Genomic DNA, 23,984 nt, shown 5'->3' with positions numbered 1-23,984 from the left:
AGAGATTACATCATGCGTCTAGAACCCACCAGAAATGTAAATATTTCCCAGCTGTATAATAAAATGTCTTCCTTTTCTCTCCACAAGTCCTGTGGTTTCTATCCAGCTTGTCTGTTACCAAGGTGGACTCCAGCTCAAAACACTCTCTCAGCTCTCTGCCTGAGGAATTTCAACTTTTTATCCTAATTTATTGCTACGCTTATCTTTACAGCAGACAAAAACTAAACAACACCTCTGCTGAGCACTGGGAAAATTCTGATACTGGTCTATATGGAGGATTTCTGCTGGTCTATTTCTTCACTAAGACAAAAGGAAAAGGGTCAAAGAGGGGAATATTTGTTTTGGACATAAATCATAAATATCTCCTTTTTTGCTTCCTACATTGTCTCTGCAGCTTGCCTCTCACTTAGGTATAGGGTAGTAGCTTAAACATATGCATAGCTCTTGTGTATTCCCTCCTAAGTACCTTGTTATTTCTTTAATTTTGGGGAAGGCTGCAGCAAGCCTTTCCTACTCCCCATGTGGCGGCCCTGCAGCGTGCGGCAGCCTCTTCTGCTGTTTACCAGCACGGACCAAGCCCAGCTAGAGCCAGGACTGGCCCGAGCATCCCACAGGACCCAGAAATGCCCAAATAAAAGTGACCAGTAGGATGTGGTTGGTGCTAAGAAAGTTCACTCATACACAAAACGTGCCCTTGGAAGTGCATCGAAGCCCTTCGTTCCACCACAATGATTTCTATCGTATAATCTTTGGTGTTAAAGCTGACGCAGAACCCTGAATCAGGAGCAAAGGCGAGAGATTTGGTAGCCAGACTATCCCAGTGGCTCTCCGACCTCTGCCCAGTTGTTGGTAGGGGTTGTTTGCTACAACACAGGCTGAGCAGATTTCCTCCAAACTGCACTGTAACCACATAACTTCTCATGGCTGTAAGCATTATAGCAGAATTAGCCTCGCAAGTCTGATTGATGAACTGCCTAGGAGACAGCCACTGCAAAATTGTAGCCGTCACAACTTTGAATTATTTGGTAAACAGTCTCTGCTACAGTAATTTTGATTTTAAATACACCAGTACTATGGCTATCACCTAGTACAATATATAATGTGAAAGAGAAGAATAAACATGAAAGTTAACCTTTCTTTTTCTTTTCCCAATAGACAGAATGTGCCAATTTTATCAGGGTTCTTCAGCCCTACAACCGAACCCACGTTTATGTCTGTGGCACGGGAGCTTTTCACCCTCTCTGTGGATACATTGAACTTGGAACTCACAAAGAGGTAATTTAATTTCCTCACAACTCTGACACGTCAAGAAATAACCCTCATCTTGTTTAGCATTCCTCATAGATTGGAAAATACTATGTGAGTGCGTAAAAAATGAACTGACAGCAGCTTGCATAAATAACAGGATAAATGGTGGATTTTGCAGGTCAGACGGGAACGCGTGTTCTCACGTTTGATATGAGTGTATCGCTTTTGAACAAAACACTTTCCTCAGTAAGGCTTAATACGCAAAGTTCTTCAGACACTTCCATATGATTAACTAAGTGAAGAGAACATTTAACCCAGATGTCTGTCTTTCTAGTAAGTCATTTCCGCACACACTTTCTGCTTATGTACACGCACACGTATGCAGAGTTCAAGATGACACTCGTAGCTCAATTTTTTAATGTACGTATGCCCTTGGTCGGCAGAGATGGTTTCCTACTCCTTATGCACGACAGTAATGCAGAGATTGTAAAGGGTCTCTTAGCCTGAGCCCAAGGACGGCGTCTCAGGGCTTTGCAGATGGTTTGCAGCCCTGTCACTCAGTAGATGTCGGGTACCTTCCATCACCAGTGGCGTATTCCCAAACTGAAGTTAGCAGCTGATTGGTCTTCATTTGCTGGTGACAAAGAAATCTCTATTCTAAGTGGTAAATGTTCGAGTCCTAACCCCCACAACAGAAGCATTTTGGTGTTGTGTCAAGCAGCCACTTAGTACACAAGTCTCTTTTTAACTCCTGTATGTATAACACTTTGGCTATATTTATAACACTGGCTCTGGTCTCAGACAGCGTCGAGATGTGACCTGTCTGGCTGCTTGCCCGCGGTGCAGGCTTCCCATGCTGCTATAGCAATAGCTTTCTCTTTTCTTCGTGTCTCGGTGAAATTCTAGAATATTAGAAATGAGGTCTAATGATATGTTATTAAATGTAATAACCTGAAATATGTACACATTGGAGATATTCTGACATACAGAATCAAGGTCAGATGCTCACAGAAAAAAAAAGAAGAAAAAAAAAAGTTTATTAATGTTTGCACATGCTGAGACCCATCATTATATTCCACACAATCTGTGGGTTGGTTGATCAGCCCAGAGGGGCTGCCTATGTTACAGATTACTGAAGCTGCCTGAAATCTGTATGGTGGTGTTCTTTCCCTAATAAGACATTAATGCTCCTGGTATTGGCTGGTATGTGCTGTATTATTAAGCTTGCAAAGAAATAATTTTGGAGCCTTCTTTGCTTCACTACTTTAAATATTCCAGTTGAAGCAAATGAAATTTTAGATCCCATGTATCATGCTGCTTCCTTAGCCTGAATGATCAAATACACAGCTGAATTGAACCGAACAGCTCTCAGCAAGAGCATAAGTAAGGCTCTGGTTTACCTCTGGGTCATTAGCAAGATGCCTTATTCACTCTACCATAGCACCTTTAACTACTTCATTTGTGAAGGTTGTTTTCATCAGACATTATGAAATTATGTATTTGGTCTGATTGTTCAGTCCGGCAGCCAGTCTAGACAAGGGGTCTGCCTCAATTAGACGTGACCAATTACCTTATGAGAGGAAAGGGAAGAAGAATCCTGGTATTGTATTTCCTAATCCCCTCACTGTCTCCCAGTCCTGCGTCTCCCGCATTCCCCATGCTTGCTCAGCTGCAGTGGTAGGTTGGACAGTGTTCAGCGCTACTCGTGCCTCTTCTCATGGTGCATCTCTTCTACAACCTCCTATTGAATTAACAGCTATGAAGGGCGTGGGGCAGATTTTCCCTTTCCTTCTTGGACCCCAAACACCCTACAGCCATGGTCCTTCTGCTGCCTCTCCAGATAAATGTGGCAGGACAGGAGGGTGCTGAGGACAGGCCCATTGACGTGAGTTTGACAGGTAGCTGAAAATGTCTTCTGGTTGTAGGAACTGAAGCCAGGAATCCTATGTGTTAATTCAAAGCACTTTTATTGTAGATCCATTCTTTTAATTTTTTTTTTCCTCTTTTTTTATCTCTGGGTTATAAGAATGGATAATGGATGTTTGGTAATTAGGAACCTCTACAGGAAGCTGTGGGATGCTTGGGAAAGCTAGGGCCTGAGATAGCTTCACGGAGGCTGTGAAACCAGGCACTGCCCTGCTGACCTTCGAAAGCTGCTGGTGGATTTGCCCAGTGGTCTGCTGGCCAGTGACAGTGCTGTGAAAGCAGAGAGGAAAACAGTGTGGATCAGGTGACTCAAAACCACAGCACACACTGCTTTTGAAGCAGTACAAATCCCCTACGGGATGACACAATTAAAGGGGATTAAAGTCCTAGTCTTGCTATTGCTGCAGTCACTGCCAAAACTTTTCTTGGCCAGTGAGGAAGAGGCTTGGCACGGTTGGTGCTGTTAGCCACAGCTCTCCAAGGGATGCTCTTTTCTTTGAAAGCTTTGTCCAGAGTGAAAGCAGGAGGTTAATTCTGAGTGAATGCCTGGTAGTGTCCATTAGTTTGTCTGGGTGAAATCTGAAATATTTGATGTTGATCTATAAAGCCCTCAGTCCCTTGAGTACTGCTGGACTTGGAGACAGCCCTTTGCATGTGATATGGCAAGGGTCCTCGGAGCAGCTCAGGATTACACTTGGAAGAAATGAGAATGGGACATTAACATAGTATTGTCAGAAAATAATAAAAAAAACCACTACAGTTTTTAATTTACTTTTGTCCTTGGTGTGCTCTGACCCACTTCAGTAGCCTGAGAATTTGGTTTTCCTGATATTCCACAGGTTTGGAAAGGTAACAAGGGTTGTTGTTTGATGATTAAATTCTGCTTTGTATCAATCAGTTGCTGGAGGAAATGGAATTTATGTTCGTAGATTGGAATTGATTTTTCTTTTCTCTTAAGGAGCTTAATTATTCAATATCCTGGGCTTTTGTCTTCTGAGCCGAGGAGACACCTCAATGAAATAGAAAGGCTCGGTCATTTATAATCTGATGTACATTAAGGATGAATTAATGTATTGTGAAGTCTGATCCTATGTGGCCATCGTTGGGCGTACTTAGCCGTCATTTGTACTCTTTAGTCTTCTTGCAAGGCAGAAGTATAGAAGCAAATAATTAAAATCACTTCACTGTTTTTTAAGTAATTGTTTAAATCATAAAGGTGTGGGTTTTATTTTTTTGGTTTTTTTTAAACTAACTTCAAAATTTATGTCTCTATAACAGAAATTAAACCCACAATCATTTGATTCCTGAACACTAGTGGGATTTTAAGTATCACTGTAGGTAGGAGAGTATGTTAACAGTGCTTCTGTAGGCAACCCCCTTCTCTAACAGCAGCAGACTTCTGAAAATCAAGTCTCTTCACCTGCAAAGACTACACTTTACTCCTCTGAGCAATCAATTTGCCCTCAGAAGGACTCACTGCGGGTTTCAGTTTAAGCGTGCTTTTAGAGAACTAATAAAAGGAACAAGTAAAAGCATCCATTTTGACAATTCAAAACTATACTAAAACTTCGAATTAGTGCTTACAACAATTCAGTTGTTGATTACCCACTGAAAACATCAGAAATGGTTTTTAAATAATTTCTTTCCTTTATCTTCCTCTATGCCCTTGTTCTGCGACCCAGGAATTAATCACACTGTATTTGGGAACTGCAAGGAAAGATCTATTCTGATATCTCTTGTATCATTAGCCTTGTTAAAAATAACAAGAAAGAGCATATGCTGCTTTCATTTAGAAGGGGCTGAACTGTGTCTGCCGCAAACATTATTCAGCAGTCCCTAGAGAAATTTAGGAGTCAGCCAGAATCCCTTCTGGGTCTCCTGTTGCAACACAGTCTATCAGCACTTTCCCAAATAGAAGCCAGGGCCTTTTAAGTGCAATCCAGCTTTTAATTTGCGTAGAAATGAACAATGCATCTTTTTTTTCCTGAAAATAATTGTATTTTTTTAAGATTTGTGTTTCACTATAGAGTGAACAGAATACGTTGAAACAGTGAGTTAAAAAAAATCCCTAGATAAAACAGATACACGGACTGTAAACACCAATGCTGAGATGACAACTGTGTGATCTAACACACCTTCGCTTTGTACCTTAGCAGAACAGTTCGTCTAAGTGAGTTTTTCTCTGCGGACACACACCAGGATAATGACTATGTGTTTATTCTCAGGAAACGGTATTCCGGCTGGATACTCAGAACTTGGAGTCTGGCAGGTTGAAATGCCCTTTCGATCCTCAGCAGCCTTTTGCTTCAGTGATGGCAGGTAAGAAACCGTCAGAGCCAGGCGCTCCTCTTAGACATGCAGTGGCTTCATAATGGGAAGTTTGGGGTCAGAGGCTCAGCAGATGTCATCGCTGAAGCTCCTCTGGCATTAGTCGTGTTTCCTATGCCAGTTTGTGCTCTCGGAGCTGAGGGAGTCTTCAGTCTGCAGACACCAACGAGCTGGAAACGCAGCAACACAAACAGAGACATCTGAGCAGCTGTGGAGCCTCTGCCAGTTGAGCAGGACGGCGGTTTCATCCTCACCCAGTCATTTCTCCTTTAAGAAGACAACAAAAAAAAAAAAAAACAAAACACACGGACAGACAACGTTTGAAGCACTTCTGGGCCTCTTTCTGCAATTATCAATATGTTCTGCCCTTTGAAGTCTGCTGACATCCACTATTTCCATAAATACATTTTTGAGGTTTCTATTTACTCGAGTAGCCACTTCTGAAGCTGGAAGCCCAGGAACAAGATAGCGCAATCTGCCTGCTGCGTGCATCGCAGCGCTGTGTGGTCTGACATTTGGTGCCGAGGAATGTCAGCTTGACCTCCGGATTTCAAATCACTAGAAGAGCTACTTTTGTCATGGTTTGGTTCATAGCTTTGGACAATTTTCATTTAACTTGTCCGTCAAGCATATGAATACAAGATAAGAGTGAAGCACCATGACGTTTTCATTTACAGCCAAAGAGCAGTGGTGACAATGCTTTGAAGTATCGGTCACTCTGTGTTATAAAAAGAATATGACTAATGTTCAGTCTTTATTCTCAGATAATAAGATAGATGATTTGTGATTCTGACCCAACAGATGGGGCAGGACTTCCTTTATTAAAAACAATAGATTAAAGCCAGTGCTTATACTTCTCAGGGACCCCTAGTACTGTTTAATATTAGACTGTGAAATCTATTTTTAAAATGGGGTTCTAGAAACTTTTTCTTTCTTTTTTTTTTTTTTAATGCAATAGAACTCCATGATTTATTATAGTGTTGGCTAATTTCAGCAGCTCTCTAGTGCTTTGACTGCTCTATTAAATCTTGTGAAATGAAGAAGCTTCTGCGTTTTAGCTAACTAAAACATGAACTTCGGTACATGAGAATTCTCAAGCTTGATAAAATTAATGGTCAGGGCATTCTGGTATCCTTTCTCTGACTGTGCCTAGTGTCAAGTGCTTTGCAATAAAGTACAAGGAGCATTGTAAAGAGTTACAGTCTGCACCAGAGAATGCTTTCTTTGCCTATCTTTTGGCGATTACTTTATTTCCAAAAGTAATAGGAGAGCAGTATAGCTCACAGATAAGACAACGCACTGGGATGAGTCCCATTTCTGCCACTGATGAGACGAGTAACCTTTGGCATGTCACTTGTCCCTGCCTAGTTTTATTCATCTGCTAAATGTCGATACAGATTACTTGTACCCTTCAGAAATCACTTTGAAATCAGTTATACATATATGAGCTAAATAATACTTCATTATCTTTTCATTCATGTGTGCAGGTTAATACAACTGTGTAATTTAAATTCTTCACAGAAATGCGTAGTCTCTCTTCGAATTCTACACAGCATTTCAGCCCAAGTATAGTCCACAGATAAATTTGAAAAGCCGGTCTTTTTGACTGAAAAGTCACCTGCTCATCATCCATCTTCTATTATGAATTACTGCTTACTAAAACAGTTCTGGGCATAACTGGAACTTGGAACGAGAGATACCAAAAGCCGACAGAAGTGTTGAAAATGCCTTGTCAGCAGAGCCTAAGCAAGGATGGAGAATTTCTGTTAGCCCTTCAGATTTATCGATCACAGAGTGCCTGTCAGTTAGCAAACACCAATTACCCTGCTCATTCCTCATTATGACAAATGCCTTTCAGAATGCACTATTGTTTCTCTACAAAGGCGACATGCTGTCTGAAAGATGTGCTTTCCAATACTGTCATGGAAATAATACATAAGTTACAATAATAAAGAGGTAAAAAGAAAGCTGATAGGTCTTTTTTTTTGGCCAAATAAAGTGCTTGTGGATCGTGAATCATGGTTATGTTTGGGGTTTTTTTGATCTTATTTTCTTAAGTGCATTTACATCTTTTGCAAATGGAAACCCAAACATCTATGTTGAATGGTATTTATTCTGCATTCACTCTTAACAAAGGCCTTCTCTCTAAAAGGCCTTGTGAAATGTTTCCACCCAGAGTATCAGAAAACCTGGAGAAGGAACTCCTGGAAGGGGATTTTTATGTATCATATAGCTTTTTATATGATTATTGTTTATGAACATGAACTTTTTTTTGCTGTACAAACTCCAGGGATTTATTGTTGCAAGTCATGAAATAAAAACCAAACTCCTCCAACCAATAAATCTATCCTGTTATTTTGAAAAAAGACTGAATTGTAAAATGCACTATGTGGTAAAAAAAGTAATTCACAGCGGTACCGTTCTTCTTCTTCTTTTTTTTTTTTTTTCACAGTGATACTGTTTGCTGCTTCTTTTTTCTTTTTTTTTTTTTTTACTGACATCTGAAGGAAAACAGAAAATATTGTGCGATTCTTAAGGTTGTGAAATTTTGCATTGCCCACGAAGCTGGCAGAAGACTAAATAGTAACTGCAATTGCAGCAAGCACACTGCACTGTATTATAGATATAGTTTCCATGTGAGACGAATTCTGGCTGCCTCATTCAAGCAAGATGTCTCATTTATTTTAGTGGGATCATTCGCTATGTTAAAATGATCACGATTTGGGTCTGTACCCATATTCCTACCATTAACACGTTACATAGTTGAGAAGAATTCCCATAGTGCCTAAATTCCTCTTCGTGAATGAAGTGTTGGATGGAGATCCCTACACCAGGAAAGGGCCAAACTGGAAAGTGCCCCTGGTGAAGCATCCATCATGTTTACTAGCTCAAGCCCAGGAGCAGCAAAGTCACTGGGGCCATGGCAAGCCTGGGACACAAGAGGTCCACGGTCAGTGCTCATGGCGCAGGATGCTCGGATTGAATACACCTTTCTACCCTTAAGGGTCCAGCACCCATTAAAGCCTGGGGAATTTAATTTTCTGAGTGCCTAAAAGATATGAAAATTAGGCTTGGACTCCTTTACTTCTCAGGCATATAATTACAAATATTAGCCTCATTTAAAAGCAAGTAACTTCACAGAACCCAAAATCCCATTGAAATATAAGCCAATGATACTTTAAAACATTAAATTAGTTCATAGACCAATTAAACGCAGGTGTTGTTCAACCAACAAAACACAAACAGTTTTAATTTTGTTTACCCCACAGCTGTAGAAACCCTATTTCTTTTTCATTTGCAGATGAATATCTTTATGCTGGAACAGCTTCTGATTTCCTTGGCAAAGACACTGCTCTAACACGTTCTCTGGGCCCTTCTCATGACCACCATTACATCAGAACTGACATCTCTGAACATTACTGGCTTACTGGTAAGATCCCAAACATATGCTGTTGTCATTTGCATTGTCCCTGCCTCTCTGAAGTTAATAGCCCCTTCCTTATATAAATATATGTCCAGTAACTATAAATATAGATATTGTATCATGGTATCTTTGGATTACGTAGGCTTTTTTAAAAAAGCTCAGTGGAACAAAAATGCACTTGAGAAAAGTCACAGAGGTGAAAATGCTAATTAAGAAAAGGGTAGGAGCGTCAGACCTAATCATTCTTTCCGTCTTTGATCTATACATCTGTATATAGTCCTGTAATTGGAATAATATCGTGACTTAAGTGATTCTATTTCCAGTCTTGTTGGAATAATTTTTTTTAAACCCTTTTTTCCAATCCCTTGTTAAAAGCTGTTCCCTACAGCATGTTGAAATGACAGACTAGAAATTCCACTTTTTTAGGTAGGAGGTCTTTTTTTTTTTCTTTTTCTCTTTTCCTTTTTTGAGGGGGAAAAATACCCTTTGTTGCTGTGAGGATCATTTCAAAACCACTAAGGGCACCCTAAAATAGCTTCCCAAACAAAACACTGCTTTTTCTTGCCCGTTAAAAAACATTCTGAGCTAGTAAACCCTCTGAAAAACTGGCTGCATTTACACCCAGCCAGGCTCAAACCACACACAGAGTATCATGGAAAACTTCGCTCACAAGTTAACCCTGCTCAATTAAAGCATCCCCCTTTTAGCCGTCAACTGTCTTTAAAGATGTGGCAACGCTGGCCCTGGTTCAGGATGCCTGTGTAACTGTTGTGGGTGTATTGTAAAGCCAGGGCCTGCTGACCACAGGGTTAAGTTGTCTTCCCAGCAGACAACTTCTGAAAGGGATAATTTTTCCTCTTAACTCTTTGAGACCTCAACAAGAGGAAATGTTCTTTTTTATTTTTATTTTTTTCCCTGACCCTTCTCTCCCTTCTAAGCTGTTGCCTTACATTTCTGCCTAGTTGTAACTCCGTAACCTCAGGATTTCTGCTGTGGGATAAGGAGGAAAGGAAAAGCCACTTAAAGTCATTTTACCTTTCCAAACAGGAGCAGTCCTTCGGACAGATAGAAAAATCTCACATCTAACTCTGCTGATCTATCCCACTTTCATCTCCTGCACTCAAAACCTTTCTTGTGCCACCTCTCCTATCTCCTGTCTCTCATTTGTACGCAGCCCTTGTGTGATGGAGACCAGAAATGGGCTGTAAGTGATTGGGACTAGGATGGGTCCTTCCAGTAGGCAGTTCTCTATTTGTAATTAACGGTGCAACTGAATATTCAATTTTATTACTGGTGGCCTGTGGACGCTCAGCATGGAAAGATGGTTGGAGTAGCTGCTTTCCTAAGGGATGCTATAATATCCTAAAAAGAAAGATTTACTGTAGTTTGGTCCTGAGGAGCATCTGGTGTTATCATTAATATAGATCCACCTTGATGAGGATTACAGGGTCCAGCTCCCAGACCAAAAGAACGTACAGCTTAAATAACCAGTTCCAAATATTTTTTTTATGCTATTAATGTTTCTTCATGAGCAGTTTGAGACAAGGGAACAGGAGAAGAACACAGAATAAACTACAGGTTTGAGAACTGTTTATGTGTTTTAGTTTAGAGGCTGGCTGGGGGGTGTCTGCCTTTCTTCTTTCTTTTAGATTGATTCATGTTTTACTCTGTTTTCACTTAAAGCGTCTGTATTTGTGAGTTTTCTAAGGAGAATAATATATTAATATGTCTGGGTTTGAAAAACAGCTTTAGTGTGCTAGACTGGGACGTGAAAATTACCCCACACTATATAAACACTGAAGACCCCATATATTCTTCAGGTTTACCTTGTTTCCAGCCACATAAAAAACTACAGCCACGCTCTGTCTAAGACTTCACATACACAATCCATGCACTGTTATACAAAGAGGCATAGATATAAACTGGGTGCTTTTAATATTTTGAAACGGTCCTTTTAAGGTTGGAGAAAATTTTGAGTGCAACTCTAAATGATGGGATCATTTCTGTAGTAAGCCGTAGTGTAGCCACATATTTCTAGTTTATTGTGTAACATTATCAATTGCATACATTTATGCTTTCAGCCGATATTGGTATAAAGAAAACATTTATTCGATTTCAGGTTTAAAACTCCCATCTCATCTAAATCCCCTCTTCCCTAAATCTACCACCCATTTACCCAGCATATGTTAGACCTCCAGGAAAAGTTGTACATACTTGAGTAATTGTACAATTAGAAATAAATTATTTCCAGGCATGACTCATGTTTTACTTAGGATAAGCATAAAATGTAAAACTTGTTTTTTTCCAGAGGGCTGAGGAAGTTTCACCATAATGCACCTTAATATTTTTAAAGTTTAGTCTTATTCTGTTTATGGAAACAGGATTATCCTTTCCTGGGGGAAGGGAGGGAAAAACAAAGCATAAGGGAAAAATGCGTAGGATACCTTCCAGCTCCTTGCAGAGCATCTCTATCTTGACTAATTAAGACATGCCTTAATCTCAGTGACTGAATAGCAGCTCCACAAAGGAGAAAGGGAGGAAGGCTGATAATCTTTCCCATGACTCACGCTCACACAGGCTCATACTCCTGCACGCGGTGGCGCTGAAGACAGAGGGGATGCTGCCTCTGCTCAGACATCAGCCCTTCCCCTGCAGAGCTGAAGAATCAGGCGCTCCTGCAGCCGCTGACCAGAGCTGCCTTACCCGTGGCTGTGGCCGGGGACGAGGCACGTGGGGCTGGTGGCCCCGCTCCGGACGGCAAAGCCGCCCACTGGAACCGAGTCTGCCCCGCTCCAACCCAGTGGGCAGAGGAGAGCATCCTGTGGTGGGATACCCAAGCCCTACATACAGCATGCACTAAACAGCTGCACATTCCTCCCTGCTTTATAGGAAGCTAAAGCTATAGTTGGAATAAGTGCTTCCCTGAATTGCATTCTTTTTTTTTTTTTTTTTTTTTATGTTGCCATTTAGTCATCTTTGCCAGGGCAAAAACTTGCAGGCAATGACTTCTTTATATCCTGTGAACTTTGGATGGGATTCAGCTCACTTAGCTCTAAAAGGCAAAAGTTAGCATCCCGTCTGAGCTCAGTTGTTTCGCTTGTCTCTGTCTGTAATTTACAGAGAGAGGTGACAGTTCCAGAGGGTGACTCACCTCACCTATCGTAGGAATCTGTCTTAAAATAGGATTATTCATTGTCACTTTCTCCTTGTGTCACTCCCTGAGAGAGGACCGGGATGATCTAGTTTAGCAGCTTGACTTCTAGACGGTTAAAGGTAAATGAGGTGAGCACAATCCTTTGCCCCACTGTCTTGGGTTGCCTTTTCATTTCTTCATGTTCTGGGATTTACTGCTCATTTGCTGTCCTTTTTTTCAGAGCCTAATGAGTCTTACTTCCTGTAGGTCTTTCTAAGGCATGCACAGTTGCATTGTCTAAAACTACTGCTGGCAATAGAAGGGTGTGAGAGCCGGCAGGTAACCAGCAGCAAACATGGCCACACCAGCAAACCCAGCAGTGAAGGACTAGGTGTAACAGCTCTTCCCACTTGGCCACGAGAGCATGTTAAAAAAAGCACGAGCAACATCTGAATTTATTGTACCGTATCTTGTCAGAGCTCATGATGCCTTTAATGCCCTGTTTGGTTACTACAATTTAGCTATGACATTAATACGTGGGAAAACCTTCTATTGAAGCAATTAGGGGGGGACAACTGTATGTATCGGAAAACAAACAGTGGTTCAGGATCATCATCATATAATTTTTTCCCATGCAAAGATTCCAAAAACCTAATTCACACTTGGTTTAAATGCACTTTTTAATGTTGTATGGATGGATTACAAAAGATGAGACAAAGATCTCACTTGCAGAACATAATGTGCTTTTCGGATCATGATCTCTCTCATTAAATTGTTTTCAGTCTCTTTGTCTTCATATCTTTTACAGCGTATTTTTATTTGGATTTAACTTTCAACTTCAGTGTTTTCAATTGTGATTGAAAATCGTTAAATATTTGTGTTCCTTTAATTTGTTAGAGATTCTTCTAAATCTGTTCCAGGAATTGGTGTTGAGACATTTGTTTTTGCATTTGGCTTGCCAAGTAAAGCAATGAAATTTAATTTAAAAAAAACATATATTCAGAGTTTTGTTCAGTGAATGTGGATTAAAAAAAAAATCTATGTGAAATTCAAAAGGATGTTATAGAAGTATTTCACAGGTTTTCTTATTAAATGGCTATTTAGCTAACCGCATATTTAAGAAACCATACTGGAAGTGTATTTATGTATTTATTCACGCTTAGAGATCTAATCTTCAAAGTAGCCTTACAGGCCCTGAGGGGTAATTGAATATTTTCTTTAGGTTGATTTTTAAATCCTAAGTTAAATTTATAGGGCTTGATGCCTGCATCATTTCATTTTTCTGCTGACGCCATTCTCTAGTGTCAGAAAGGTTTAAAATGGAAGCAACGCTGTGGCTATTTTGATCCATAAATTTACTCTTCTGTCATGAAGGTGCACATTCAGCACTTAAACATATCCCGTTTTGTCCAAGCCTTTGACTGTGAACTTTTGAATCAAGGATGCTGGTTTTGTCCTGGGTTTACTATAGAGTTCATGGTGAAAAATCCTCAAGGCTAATATGAAGTAACAATCATTATAAAGAGGACAAAGGCACAGAGATGCACTAAAAGCTGATAGTAGTATTCCCCACATATCACCAGTGTGCTCTGTTTGCTCTGCCACCTTACCCCATCCTCCTTACTGCTTTTTTCTGCAGCTTGCCTACTTATGGGGGCCAAAGACTGTGTATTTTATTGCTGAAAGAATGTATTTTAGAGTCAAGGGTCTCTTTGCCCTCTATTTGTATAGCCACTTCTGTTTAAAGAAAAACATCATTGATCCAAGTGCCCATCTATCGTAGCACATTGGGGAATGTCTTAAAAATCACTTCCCCAACAATGTGGTTCACTTGTGCAAGACAGTGTTGTTGCCTGCTCTGCTGCAGTCAAGGGCCCCTGGAACTCGTTTAAATTTTGATTTTAGCGAAAATTAAAAATAAAACAAAAGCAAGACAAAAATATAAAACACAAAACACAAAACCACCACCAAACAAACAAAAGCCACAACTGATGAGCAGGTAGAGCAGGACTGGAGATCATGAACAAAAGGACCAAGGAAGACAGTGTAGGAGATGTATTCAGTCGTTGGCCCAATAAATATGCCTATAGGATGCAGGCAGAGACAGCAAAGCTTGCTTTGGAAGAGACCAGAAGTAATATAACTGCTCAGCACATCAAGGGAAGGCATGCTGTAGCACTCCTAGCAAAAAGCAGATTTAAATAACCCAAACGGACCGTTACATTGATATAGCTAATCTGTTTTCATGCACAACAGGGAACAATGTCCTTAAGACTGACCAGTCAGTGTGGAGTTTAGTGTGCTATCTGGGGCAATGGATTTGGTAGATACAGTCAGTAAGATTGTTATAGCACAAATGTGTGGGAAACTTAACTTGGAAAAGCTGTCATTTATACTGATATTTTTTTTGCAAGCTCTCTTTAGTAAACAGCAGTGTATTTCTGTACTCATAACTGCTGCAATGTGTAATTAAATTAATTTAAATTCTACCGTGTGATTTTGTAAAGTCTAATGAGCTTGATATTGGTGGAAAGAGTTCTCTAAGACAGAGTTTTGTAGACCTTATTTTGTATTGAAAGTCATCCTACTTTCAAGCAGAGAGTGAGAGCCAGTACTGCATGTTTATGCAAGTGGTGGTTAAGGTATATATGCAAAAACATCACACTAAGAGTAAATACTTCAGAACTTACTAAGATTAAATACTTCAGGGGCTTTTTGCTCAGGGTTAGTCAGAAACTTGACACTATGTGTTATTTAGTGATGTTTTTAATTCACTGGAAGATGCAAAATAAATGCAGATATTGAAAAAGAAATTTAGTATCAAGACTTTTCTACATATTTTAAAACCTTTTTTTGGGAACTTCTAGGAGCAAAATTCATTGGAACTTTTCCCATCCCGGACACCTATAACCCAGATGATGACAAAATCTACTTCTTTTTCCGAGAAATATCACAAGATAGTGGCACATCTGACAAGACAATCCTTTCCCGAGTTGGGAGAGTTTGTAAGGTGAGGACTCTATCTTTTTATTTTATTAAAAAAAAAAAAAAAAAAAAAAGGAGGAAAAAAAAGTTTGGTTTGTTTCCGTGAGAAATCTGTTTTTTCCCTTCAGATCAGAAGGAAATAGTATTGTTACCCAATGAGCCATTGTGGTATTTTTTTTGAACATAGATTACTAATGCTGTCTGAAGTTTACTCGGCTGAAAAATAGACTTGATATGGACTGTGTACCGCTTGTAGAAAAGCTAATATGCTTATAAATGATAATCCTGCATCTAAATGGTAATGTATTGACCTTCAGATATGCAAAAGTGACCTGCTTTGTTTCATAACCTTTCAGTGAGGATTGACTTGTCGAAGTGTACACAACGGCAAGGTATTCGGGCTTTTCTGGAAAGTGCCCAGTGAGTGGACGGATATACAAACCCATCCCTTCAACTTAGCTCAGTACATCATTTCTGGGCATTTCTGAGAGCTGGGGTCAGTAATTTGTTTCTGCACATTCCTGATAATCAGTCGAGGTGAGGGTAGGCTAAAAATGCATATAGTTTCTGAGCTACACCCACGTCTGCCCAGAGGTTTCCTCCCCTGGGAAGGAGTGCAGTCCTTGACCTTTTGACCAAGAGGAACCAGGCCCCGGGTCTGCTGCAGTGTAAAAAGTTTCATTCAAGCTTAACCTCCTTTAAATGATCACTGCCTTCACTTTCTCTTTCATTACGCTTAGTTTTGCCCCTTAGGAAAGATTTCTGCCCCTATGGTATTCATAATGCAGGCTCAGATTTTCATGAGCTGCACTCTTTTTGAAGAAGCACCTCTGTCAAGGGCAGAAGCCTCCTCAAATGGTAATGAGAACATAAAACAATTCCTGTATAAGAAGACAGCGGTCATTTTGCTGTTTAACAGTCTGCTGGTTTTGCTAAGGTCTTCTTCCCACTACCGCAGAAGGGTCTATTGAGCTCTATGTCAGGCATACCCTCTATCCACTTCTTTGTCTCATAATACTGTAGGAAGAGAAGCACTGTAGGTGCTCCCATCCTGTACCCAGAAATCACTGGCAAAAGTCAGGAAAATAGGACTTTAAAGTTGTCTTCATATTAGTAAAGATAAGCTTTGAGCAATTTTTTATCTCATATGATGAACAAGATATCAGCAACACCATCACAGCAGTCACACAAATAGGTACATTTCTGTGATATTTTGTTCAGGTGTCTTCATTTACTTGCATTTTCTGAGCAATGTGACTCTGCTGGCAGTGAAAATTATCTTCTTAAGAAGCTTGAAAATCAGTAAACAAAAAAAAGAGTTTGTGACTTGCAGTTAATAAGATGTGTCTAGGAGAAGAGTGTCCATTTAGCTAATGGACACACACAGAAAAACAGAGTGGACACGTGTATGAATATGTAAATCTATGCCTGTTCTGCAGTCAAGCAAACTCCTGACAATTGAGATTTCAGTGGCCACAGCCATTTCACACTTCTATCCTTGACCTAAAATGTTAAGAAAACAAAAAAACTCATTCATAAATCAGTTCTCTAGTAGGTTTTTAGCCAGACAAAAGGATGGATAATCTTTAGTTGGGTATTTCACAGCAGTGTGATTAATGGCAGAATGGAAATGCAAACATATATGATTTGCTGCTAGACATGGCATTTGCTGATTGTGAGAAAGCACTTAATGCATTAGGATAAATTGGTAGACAACATTTTCAAGTCAAGGCACATGAGAGATTATAGTAAACGAAGATATATGAGCTAGAGATCTCCAGCATCCTTTACCTAGAGAAAAAAGCAGATAAGGTATCATAAGGAAAGCAACAGTATTGTAAGGAAATCCTAACGACCATATGTAATTGTACCTCAAATGAGACTGAATTTGTAGAGTAATCATGTTAAGGGGAAAAAATGTCTTGAATTTTATTTTTTAATAGTCGAAGCAAAACAACTGAAACTGATAAGTAAGATGATTATTATCAGTGTTAGTTTTGCACTGTCTTCTTTATTTATTGAGCACTTCCCGATGGATGCAGGATTCTCTTGAAAATTCCGACTCTTTTTTTTTGTATGTTTGCCTGGAGTAGTGCCAAATAATAATAAAAATACTATAATACAAATTATTATAATTAAAACAAAATTATTATGATTATCTAATATAAATAAAAAGACGCAAATAGACTCCTCTGTTTACAGACTAAGATCCTCTGGATCTGAGCTTTGCTATGAAACATCTGCTATGCTTAATTCTCTCTGATATAGGATCAATGTCTTTGGTTGCAACAATCGATAACATAACCGTTTCCATTTGCACCATCTCGTTAATGTGACCTGTACTGCATAAAGTTAAACCTTTGCTTTCTTTCCTTAGCAAGCGGAGATTAACGGTGGATGGGAGGAGCCCGGCAACTTCTGCAATAATTTGTTTGGTGTAAACCCATTTTTTTTCTGCTAGAACTCAATTGCTCTCTACCTCACTGTGCCTTAGGGCTTCTGTGCATTACCGCCAGAGACACATGCTGAAATTAGAATGGGCTTTGTTTTTAATAAGGAGCTTAGTCAATGCAGCCTATTCTTTGGCTAATTTTCAGTGGCTCGACAATATGGTCTCTCACTGATCCTCCCCCTTAGGGAAAATCTTCTCTGGAAAGCATTCCCTTTTCCCAGCTACTTTCAGACCCAGAAGATTACAGTACTCCTGCTGGCAGCTCTTTGCTCAGAGTCAAACAGCTGTCACTTGTCCTGTTCATAAGACCATACTTACCATCTCGAAGCATGTGTTATAATAACGCAGCCACTGTAGCACTGAATAGCACTAATTTAGATTTACGTCATCTGCATTCTGTATATCACCAGGGGATATCAATATGAATTGGGAGGAAGTGCTTTCAACAGTCACTTTCAGAACCGGTTGTGTAATTTATCATGGCAAACAGCATTTCCTATTTTTGGTTTGAGGGAAGCAGAAAAAGTATCATTGGCCTATCTGTACTACCTGATACTGGTTATGGTGTGTTCCTACTTCCATAAAGTATAATCTGTTGGGTTATTTGCTTTCTTTGCAAGTAAGGTCATAAGTAAAAAGCAAAAAGATTATTATTAAAGATTAGCCAGCTATATACACATATGTATATTGCATGATCATACAAATCTTAACTTCTTAAAAGCATGGACTTAAAGCTTAAAAGCATGTTTCTGTTTCTAGAAAGACAGGCATAAACCTTTACGATTACATTTTCTTCCAGCCCACGCTGCTGAACCAGTTTGCATCAGCTAAAGACATGACAGTCATTAGACACTGAGCCCGATTTTGAAAAAAAAATAAATATGGCAGCATCCATGCAGTGTGCCCTTTGCAGTCAAGTGAGAAGTCAGCTATATTTTTGCATACATACCCACCACAAAATGATGACAGAATTGGAATTCTATTTAAAGACAACTTTACATATGCATAAATATAGCCCTAGAAAAGACATAGGTTCCCCTTCTATTTTCCCACTCGAATAAAGTAAGAAATTAAAATCTTAACTTAGAGGAGTCCACAGAAAGGTTTTGGAGAGGGAGGAAGGTTGTTGGGGGCATTGTTTGTTTGTTTTCTATATAGAAAAACATTTTTTCATAGCTACAACCTCATTCTATTGGAATGGAGTGGAAATTAGCCAAAAAGCAGTAGTCTCTCTGCTACAGTATGAAAATCCTGTTTATTATTACAGCGGTTTGCATTTGCTGTGTTACAAGCTTCTCTTTAATGGTTTTGGTGATGTATTGCAAAAGTTGCGGCATGCAGTCTTGAAGACTGATTTCCAAGACCTCAACTGCCAAGAAATCAGGCTTCAGCCCCTGATGCTTTCCCATGTTTCCCAAAGTGTTCAGTATCCAGAGGCAGCCTTTGTTCTAGTGGAAACAAGTGAGCTCTTTGTCTTTTTTTTTTTTTTTTTAGTATGCCATTCCACCCTCACATATACCACGCTGTACCTGGGGATGAGAATACAGCAATTAGGCACAGCCCTCTTGGTTAAACTGTACTTTCTAAACACACTGGAATGTAATCATTTTAAGAGCTCCTGAGTTGAGAGCCCAGGACACACCCTGCATTCCACCTTTGGATAATGTGATTTATTTCCAAAGCCATGAACATGAGCAGAGTTCAAGGCTGTGACCTTACCTCCCGTCTGGTGCTTTAAGGCAATTTGTATTCCCGGAATGGCAGGAGGGAGCTATTCCTCTGCGACTCCAAGTCCAGGGTCTCTGGTGGTCTCTGCCATGGGGCTGCTTGTGTGTAACAGTTAGGAGGTGTTTTTCTTGTCCTGGAAACAGTCTAGCCATGCCTTTACTGTGACTAGGGATAACTGGGTCATTAACATTCTTTGTATTTCTATATTGTGTAATGCATCACTGTGTAGATAATTGATCTATCTCCAAAAACATTTGAGTTGTCCGCATAGTGTAATGCTTTGCCATTCAGCCGTATTAGCTTGGGTCCCGGAAGCGAAATAGCCATGTTAACATGTTCTCAGCAGGGCTAATTAGTCTGGGCTCAGAGCCATGCTCGTGCAGCTATCCCGCTTCCAGTTCTGGAGGCAACTCATTCCAGACGAGATTTAACTTACTGTGTATTACATGCTTACATACTTTCTTTGTCACCATAATATTGCCTAGCCGCAAGGCTAACCATGGGTAATATTTTTTTCTATTTTTTTTTTTCTTTTCTTTTTTTTTTTTTGTTTTGTTTTAATTTCTCAATGATAATGATCAAAACCACTTCGAAAATGTCATCCCTAGAAAAAATTTGGCCCTCGTTAGCCTGTTGAGCATCTTTGCAGCAGTGGGACTTTCAGAAGTCAGCTCCTCTTGGACTTCCAAATTTGATATTTGAATATTATGTGCCACTTGAATGTTTTCGAATTATGTAGAAAAGCAGATGCTCATCAAGATGATTTCATTTTAAGGGCTGATGTGTTGGAGACAGGCCAGTTCCATATAGTGTCTGCTTCTAACTGTGATGAATTAAGAGATATAACATCAGGCTTTGTCAGGTCTTTTGGTCCAACTTTCCTTATTGGCAAGAGTACAGGCATGAGCATAGGAAGTTTTGTATATTTTTGTCCCTTATGGGTGTGTTTCAACAATGTAATTGGTGGTTTTTTTGAGGGGGGAAATCATGATTTGCAGATGAAGCAAAAATATGTAAGTTATGCTTATATATAAAGAGGTGTGACTGAATTTTACTGAGCCTCAGGGAAAATGAAAAAGAAATTGCAGTGTCAAGATAGAGCTTTAAGAACTGGATTATGGAAATGCAGCTGCACAATCTCTGAAGCAAACTCTGGAAATCATCCTACTTGCCAGAGAGACTCATTGCAGAAGACGCTGTCAGTAACCCACTGGCTTGGAAGTGGGAAGCCTGCAGAGTTAATTGGAGTGAAGTTCCCATGTCTAATCCAAAGTTCCTGACTTCAGAGTGCTTTGATTCAAATGTTCAATTCCCTCTAAGAGTAGCAAATAATTACTGTGATTTTGGAAATTTTCTGATGGGATAAAATTAGCTTCCTGTTTTTGTTTTGTTTGTTTGTTTGTTTTTTCCTATCAGTACATTTAATATGAAAATATTCCAGTTTAAAGTTCAGGCTTTGCTGTTGTTGATTAAGTTCATTGTTGTAAATGCAGACGTTTCAGGATGCTCAATTCTAAAGGATTCCATAAGATGTTGAGCTACCTTCATTTTTTGGTCTCATGCTTTTCCAGCTCTCAACATATGGTTGTCAGTACTGTGGTCACACTGTCCCACACTAGTGATTTTAGGCACTTGTACGTGTCCAAGCGAGGAAAGTAATTATCAGGCATTCACTTCAATCAATAAAGGCAGGTGACTATTTTTTAGAGGAAGACTCCTTCCATCTTCAACCCAAATCATTCTTTGAAGGACATATTTTCCACCAACTATAAAGGGAGCTTTGCCCTACTGGGTCCCTGGAATGTGAAATTCAAGACATTCTTATTTAAGAATGTGAAATTCTGAATGGCCAATTCGTAAAGAAACCAGCCTATCCCAGTACTGCCTCTCATACTGCTTCAGTTTCACAATGCTCTCAGTGCGTTCAAGTCATAATAAATTCTCATCTCCTATTTGACATTAATTGCATGATCTATCTAGTCATTTGACTTGCCTGTAGCTTCACAATCAAGAATGCTACATTTCATAACCTGAAGGTTTTGTTCCTTATTTATTTTTCTCTTTCTTTTTATTTCCTTTTTATGTTTTTATATCATGTAATTTATATTAAGTATATGCGGAAGTTTAGATGAGAGACAGGTCAAGGCAAGTTAAACACACGGGAATAAACCATGAACAAGTTATACTCAAAATTTAAGGTAGATTTTCCCGAGAATTCCTTAACATATTTTATTAGTTAAGCCATCACCCTTTGCTCACTTCAAATTTCCATTGAAGTTGGAGGGAGGAGCCTAATGATGGATATAGTACAGTACATCTACTGTGTGGCAGCCTTTGAACAGTTTTAGGGAATGTTCCTAATACTAGAAAACCTGTTGAAGGTAATATTAGCAGGATCGCTGAATGGCCTTGCAGTAAAATGGTGCTTAATTTTATCATTTCATTTGTCTCAAACCACAATCAAACTTGCTGTTGTCATCTCCTTGCCTTTACCTGACCCTGTAAATTACTGGCTTTTGGTTTGTTTTTTTTTTTTTATGGTGTGCTTCGTAAAAGTCCAGAATTTGTCTTTGCTGTATAGTTAGACTTTCCAGTTTGAATCCCATCCAAAGATAATTCAGTAGAAACCTCTGGGTGTGATGTTTAAATATTTTCCAAAATAAAAATCAGCATTTTCCTTAGTGAACCGAACAGTTACACATGCTTGATGCAAGTACATTGCCATTCTGATTGAAATAACAACAAATCTGCTTCAGGAGCAGGAACTTAGGCCTAAAACACTGTTTCTCTCACTCGTAGTTCAGACAGAGGGCTTTTCCACAGTAGGTGCAGTCCTACAGTCTTGTAGTTTTTGCTGTGGTTGAGATAAAGACCTTCTTTCCCCTTGTCTTAATGCCTAGAAATAAGCGAATGCCCAGAGCGGCATCCTTACCCGTAGGTCTCATGTCAGCTTTCCAATGACACTGGGTCATCTTGCCATACATTCAGCTAGTTGAGCTTCATTCTGCTTTCATGCCAAAGGCTTCCCTGCTTCAGTCTTGCTGGTGATTTACTCATTGCAGCCAAGGAAGCCAAAAGCAGGCTCAACACTAGCTACGACACTCCTGCGTGCTGCTGGCTATAGAGATACGTGCCTCTCCTGCCTAATCCTGTTGTCTAGGTAGGCAGGGCATGAGTTAAGACAAATGTTTAGCTTTTCTGTTTGTAAATATACTGCACGAATGATAAGGACACTTTAGTATTAGTGCCTGGAATTGTTAGCTGTTTCTCCATTTATAAAGTCTGCTAGAAGGGTTTTTTCCATAATGTATGTCTTTGCTGCAGGGGATGCCATTTGTTTCTGGTGGCTTTGTAACGTAGCTAGGCTTCACACAAGAGAAGGGCTCCAGGGCCTTTTGCAGTTTCAGCACTTTTTCCCCTCTGTTCTCCAGCTTTTCCTTTTATTCAGGCCAGGAATTCACTTTGGATGGTCCTTCTGCATACCTTGCCACTGGCTCTAATTAATAACCTGCTTTTTAAGAGGCTTTTCAGGATAATTACTGTCTTTAAAGTTTTATGAATCACAGTGTTTGACATCTTTGATGTTGATTGATTTTCAGAAAAATGCACTTTTTGTTCTACTGTTCAATTTGTCACTGTTACTTACAAACAAATAAGAGATTTAAAACCCTGAAGATGCAGATGTTCTTTAGCCTTGTTGCCATCTGTTTTCCTGCCTACTGGATTCCAAGACTAACATTTGTGCATTTTAATGAAGCTACATTTATTTCATATATAAGATACAATAGAATAGGAAATAGATAAAAAAGGAAGTCTTTAATATAAGTTGATTTTTAAATTACTTGTTCACAGATCAATATTTTGCTGATGTTTTTTATTTTCATGATAAACATCTTTAACTACAGGGTTTGAAATACCTGTTGTTTCGCTCAGTTATATGTAAATTGCAGATCAGAAAACCGAGATTTTCATGGAAGTCTCCCAAGAAAGGCATATGATATTACATTTATTTACTTCACAAATTCTACATTGTGGCGTTTAAACAGCATTCTTCCTGGATGTCAGAAAGCCATACACTTACGTGTGCTCATTGAAGTTGTACATCAGATATTTGAATTCTTCATGTAGTTTGCCAGAAACCTGATTTCTCACTCCAACAAATTATTTTTTAGAACCAGATCATTGAAAAGGGTTGAAATTTTAGGATTTCTGTAAAATAAAAGTCTGTCTGATTTATTATAATCACATTGGAGTCCTTCCCCATTTATTTAGATAATTTCTGCATTTAAATCTTTGTGATACCTTTTGGTAATATTTCCTCAACAGGTGACAGTTGGCAATTATCTAAATCTCTAACTCAGGCAAACACAAGTAACCAAGATTTTACAGGCACTTCTTTCTGTTAAAAAGAAGGTATTTCAGGAGGAAGTGTTGGTATCTGTTACAGCTTGTGAGATTACAAAGCAGTAAGTGCTAATTAAACCTTTATTTATATTCAAAAAGAAATATGCAGTCCTAAGTGCCTTCATCTGTACTGTAACAAAGTTTATAGTAAACACTGCTAATCCAGTGCGCTTAGAAGTGATATTTTGGGAGATAAGATTTCAGATACTTGTGGCTGCTCATCTGTTACAAGTAGATTAGCCATATTTTTGGAATGAAAGGCTTGCTCTCGCTGCCTTCCACTTCTCTCAGCACTTAAATTTATCTTGTCTCATCTCCCTGAAATATTTAGTGTTCTTTGTCTTCAGTACCAGTAT

The 23,984-nt window shown here is 39.3% G+C and overlaps 1 protein-coding gene across 10 annotated transcripts in view; it reads left to right on the top strand.

The window, feature by feature from the left end:
• The window catches only part of SEMA3D (semaphorin 3D), a 145,952-nt gene that overhangs the window by 77,126 nt on the left and 44,842 nt on the right, over window positions 1–23,984 (top strand). For all 10 annotated transcript variants that reach the window (XM_063323560.1, XM_063323562.1, XM_063323556.1 and 7 more), the window contains 4 exons: window positions 1,156–1,275; window positions 5,400–5,493; window positions 8,804–8,932; window positions 14,927–15,069. In XM_063323560.1, coding sequence (XP_063179630.1) covers window positions 1,156–1,275; window positions 5,400–5,493; window positions 8,804–8,932; window positions 14,927–15,069 — 486 coding nt within the window. The remainder of the gene's footprint in view (window positions 1–1,155; window positions 1,276–5,399; window positions 5,494–8,803; window positions 8,933–14,926; window positions 15,070–23,984) is intronic.

This window comes from Chroicocephalus ridibundus, chromosome 1 (genome assembly GCF_963924245.1).
Source record: "Chroicocephalus ridibundus chromosome 1, bChrRid1.1, whole genome shotgun sequence".
NCBI classification, from domain to species: Eukaryota; Metazoa; Chordata; class Aves; order Charadriiformes; family Laridae; genus Chroicocephalus; species Chroicocephalus ridibundus.
The sequence above is the reverse complement of the archived record's forward strand: the minus strand, read 5'-3'. Positions and strand labels throughout refer to the sequence as shown.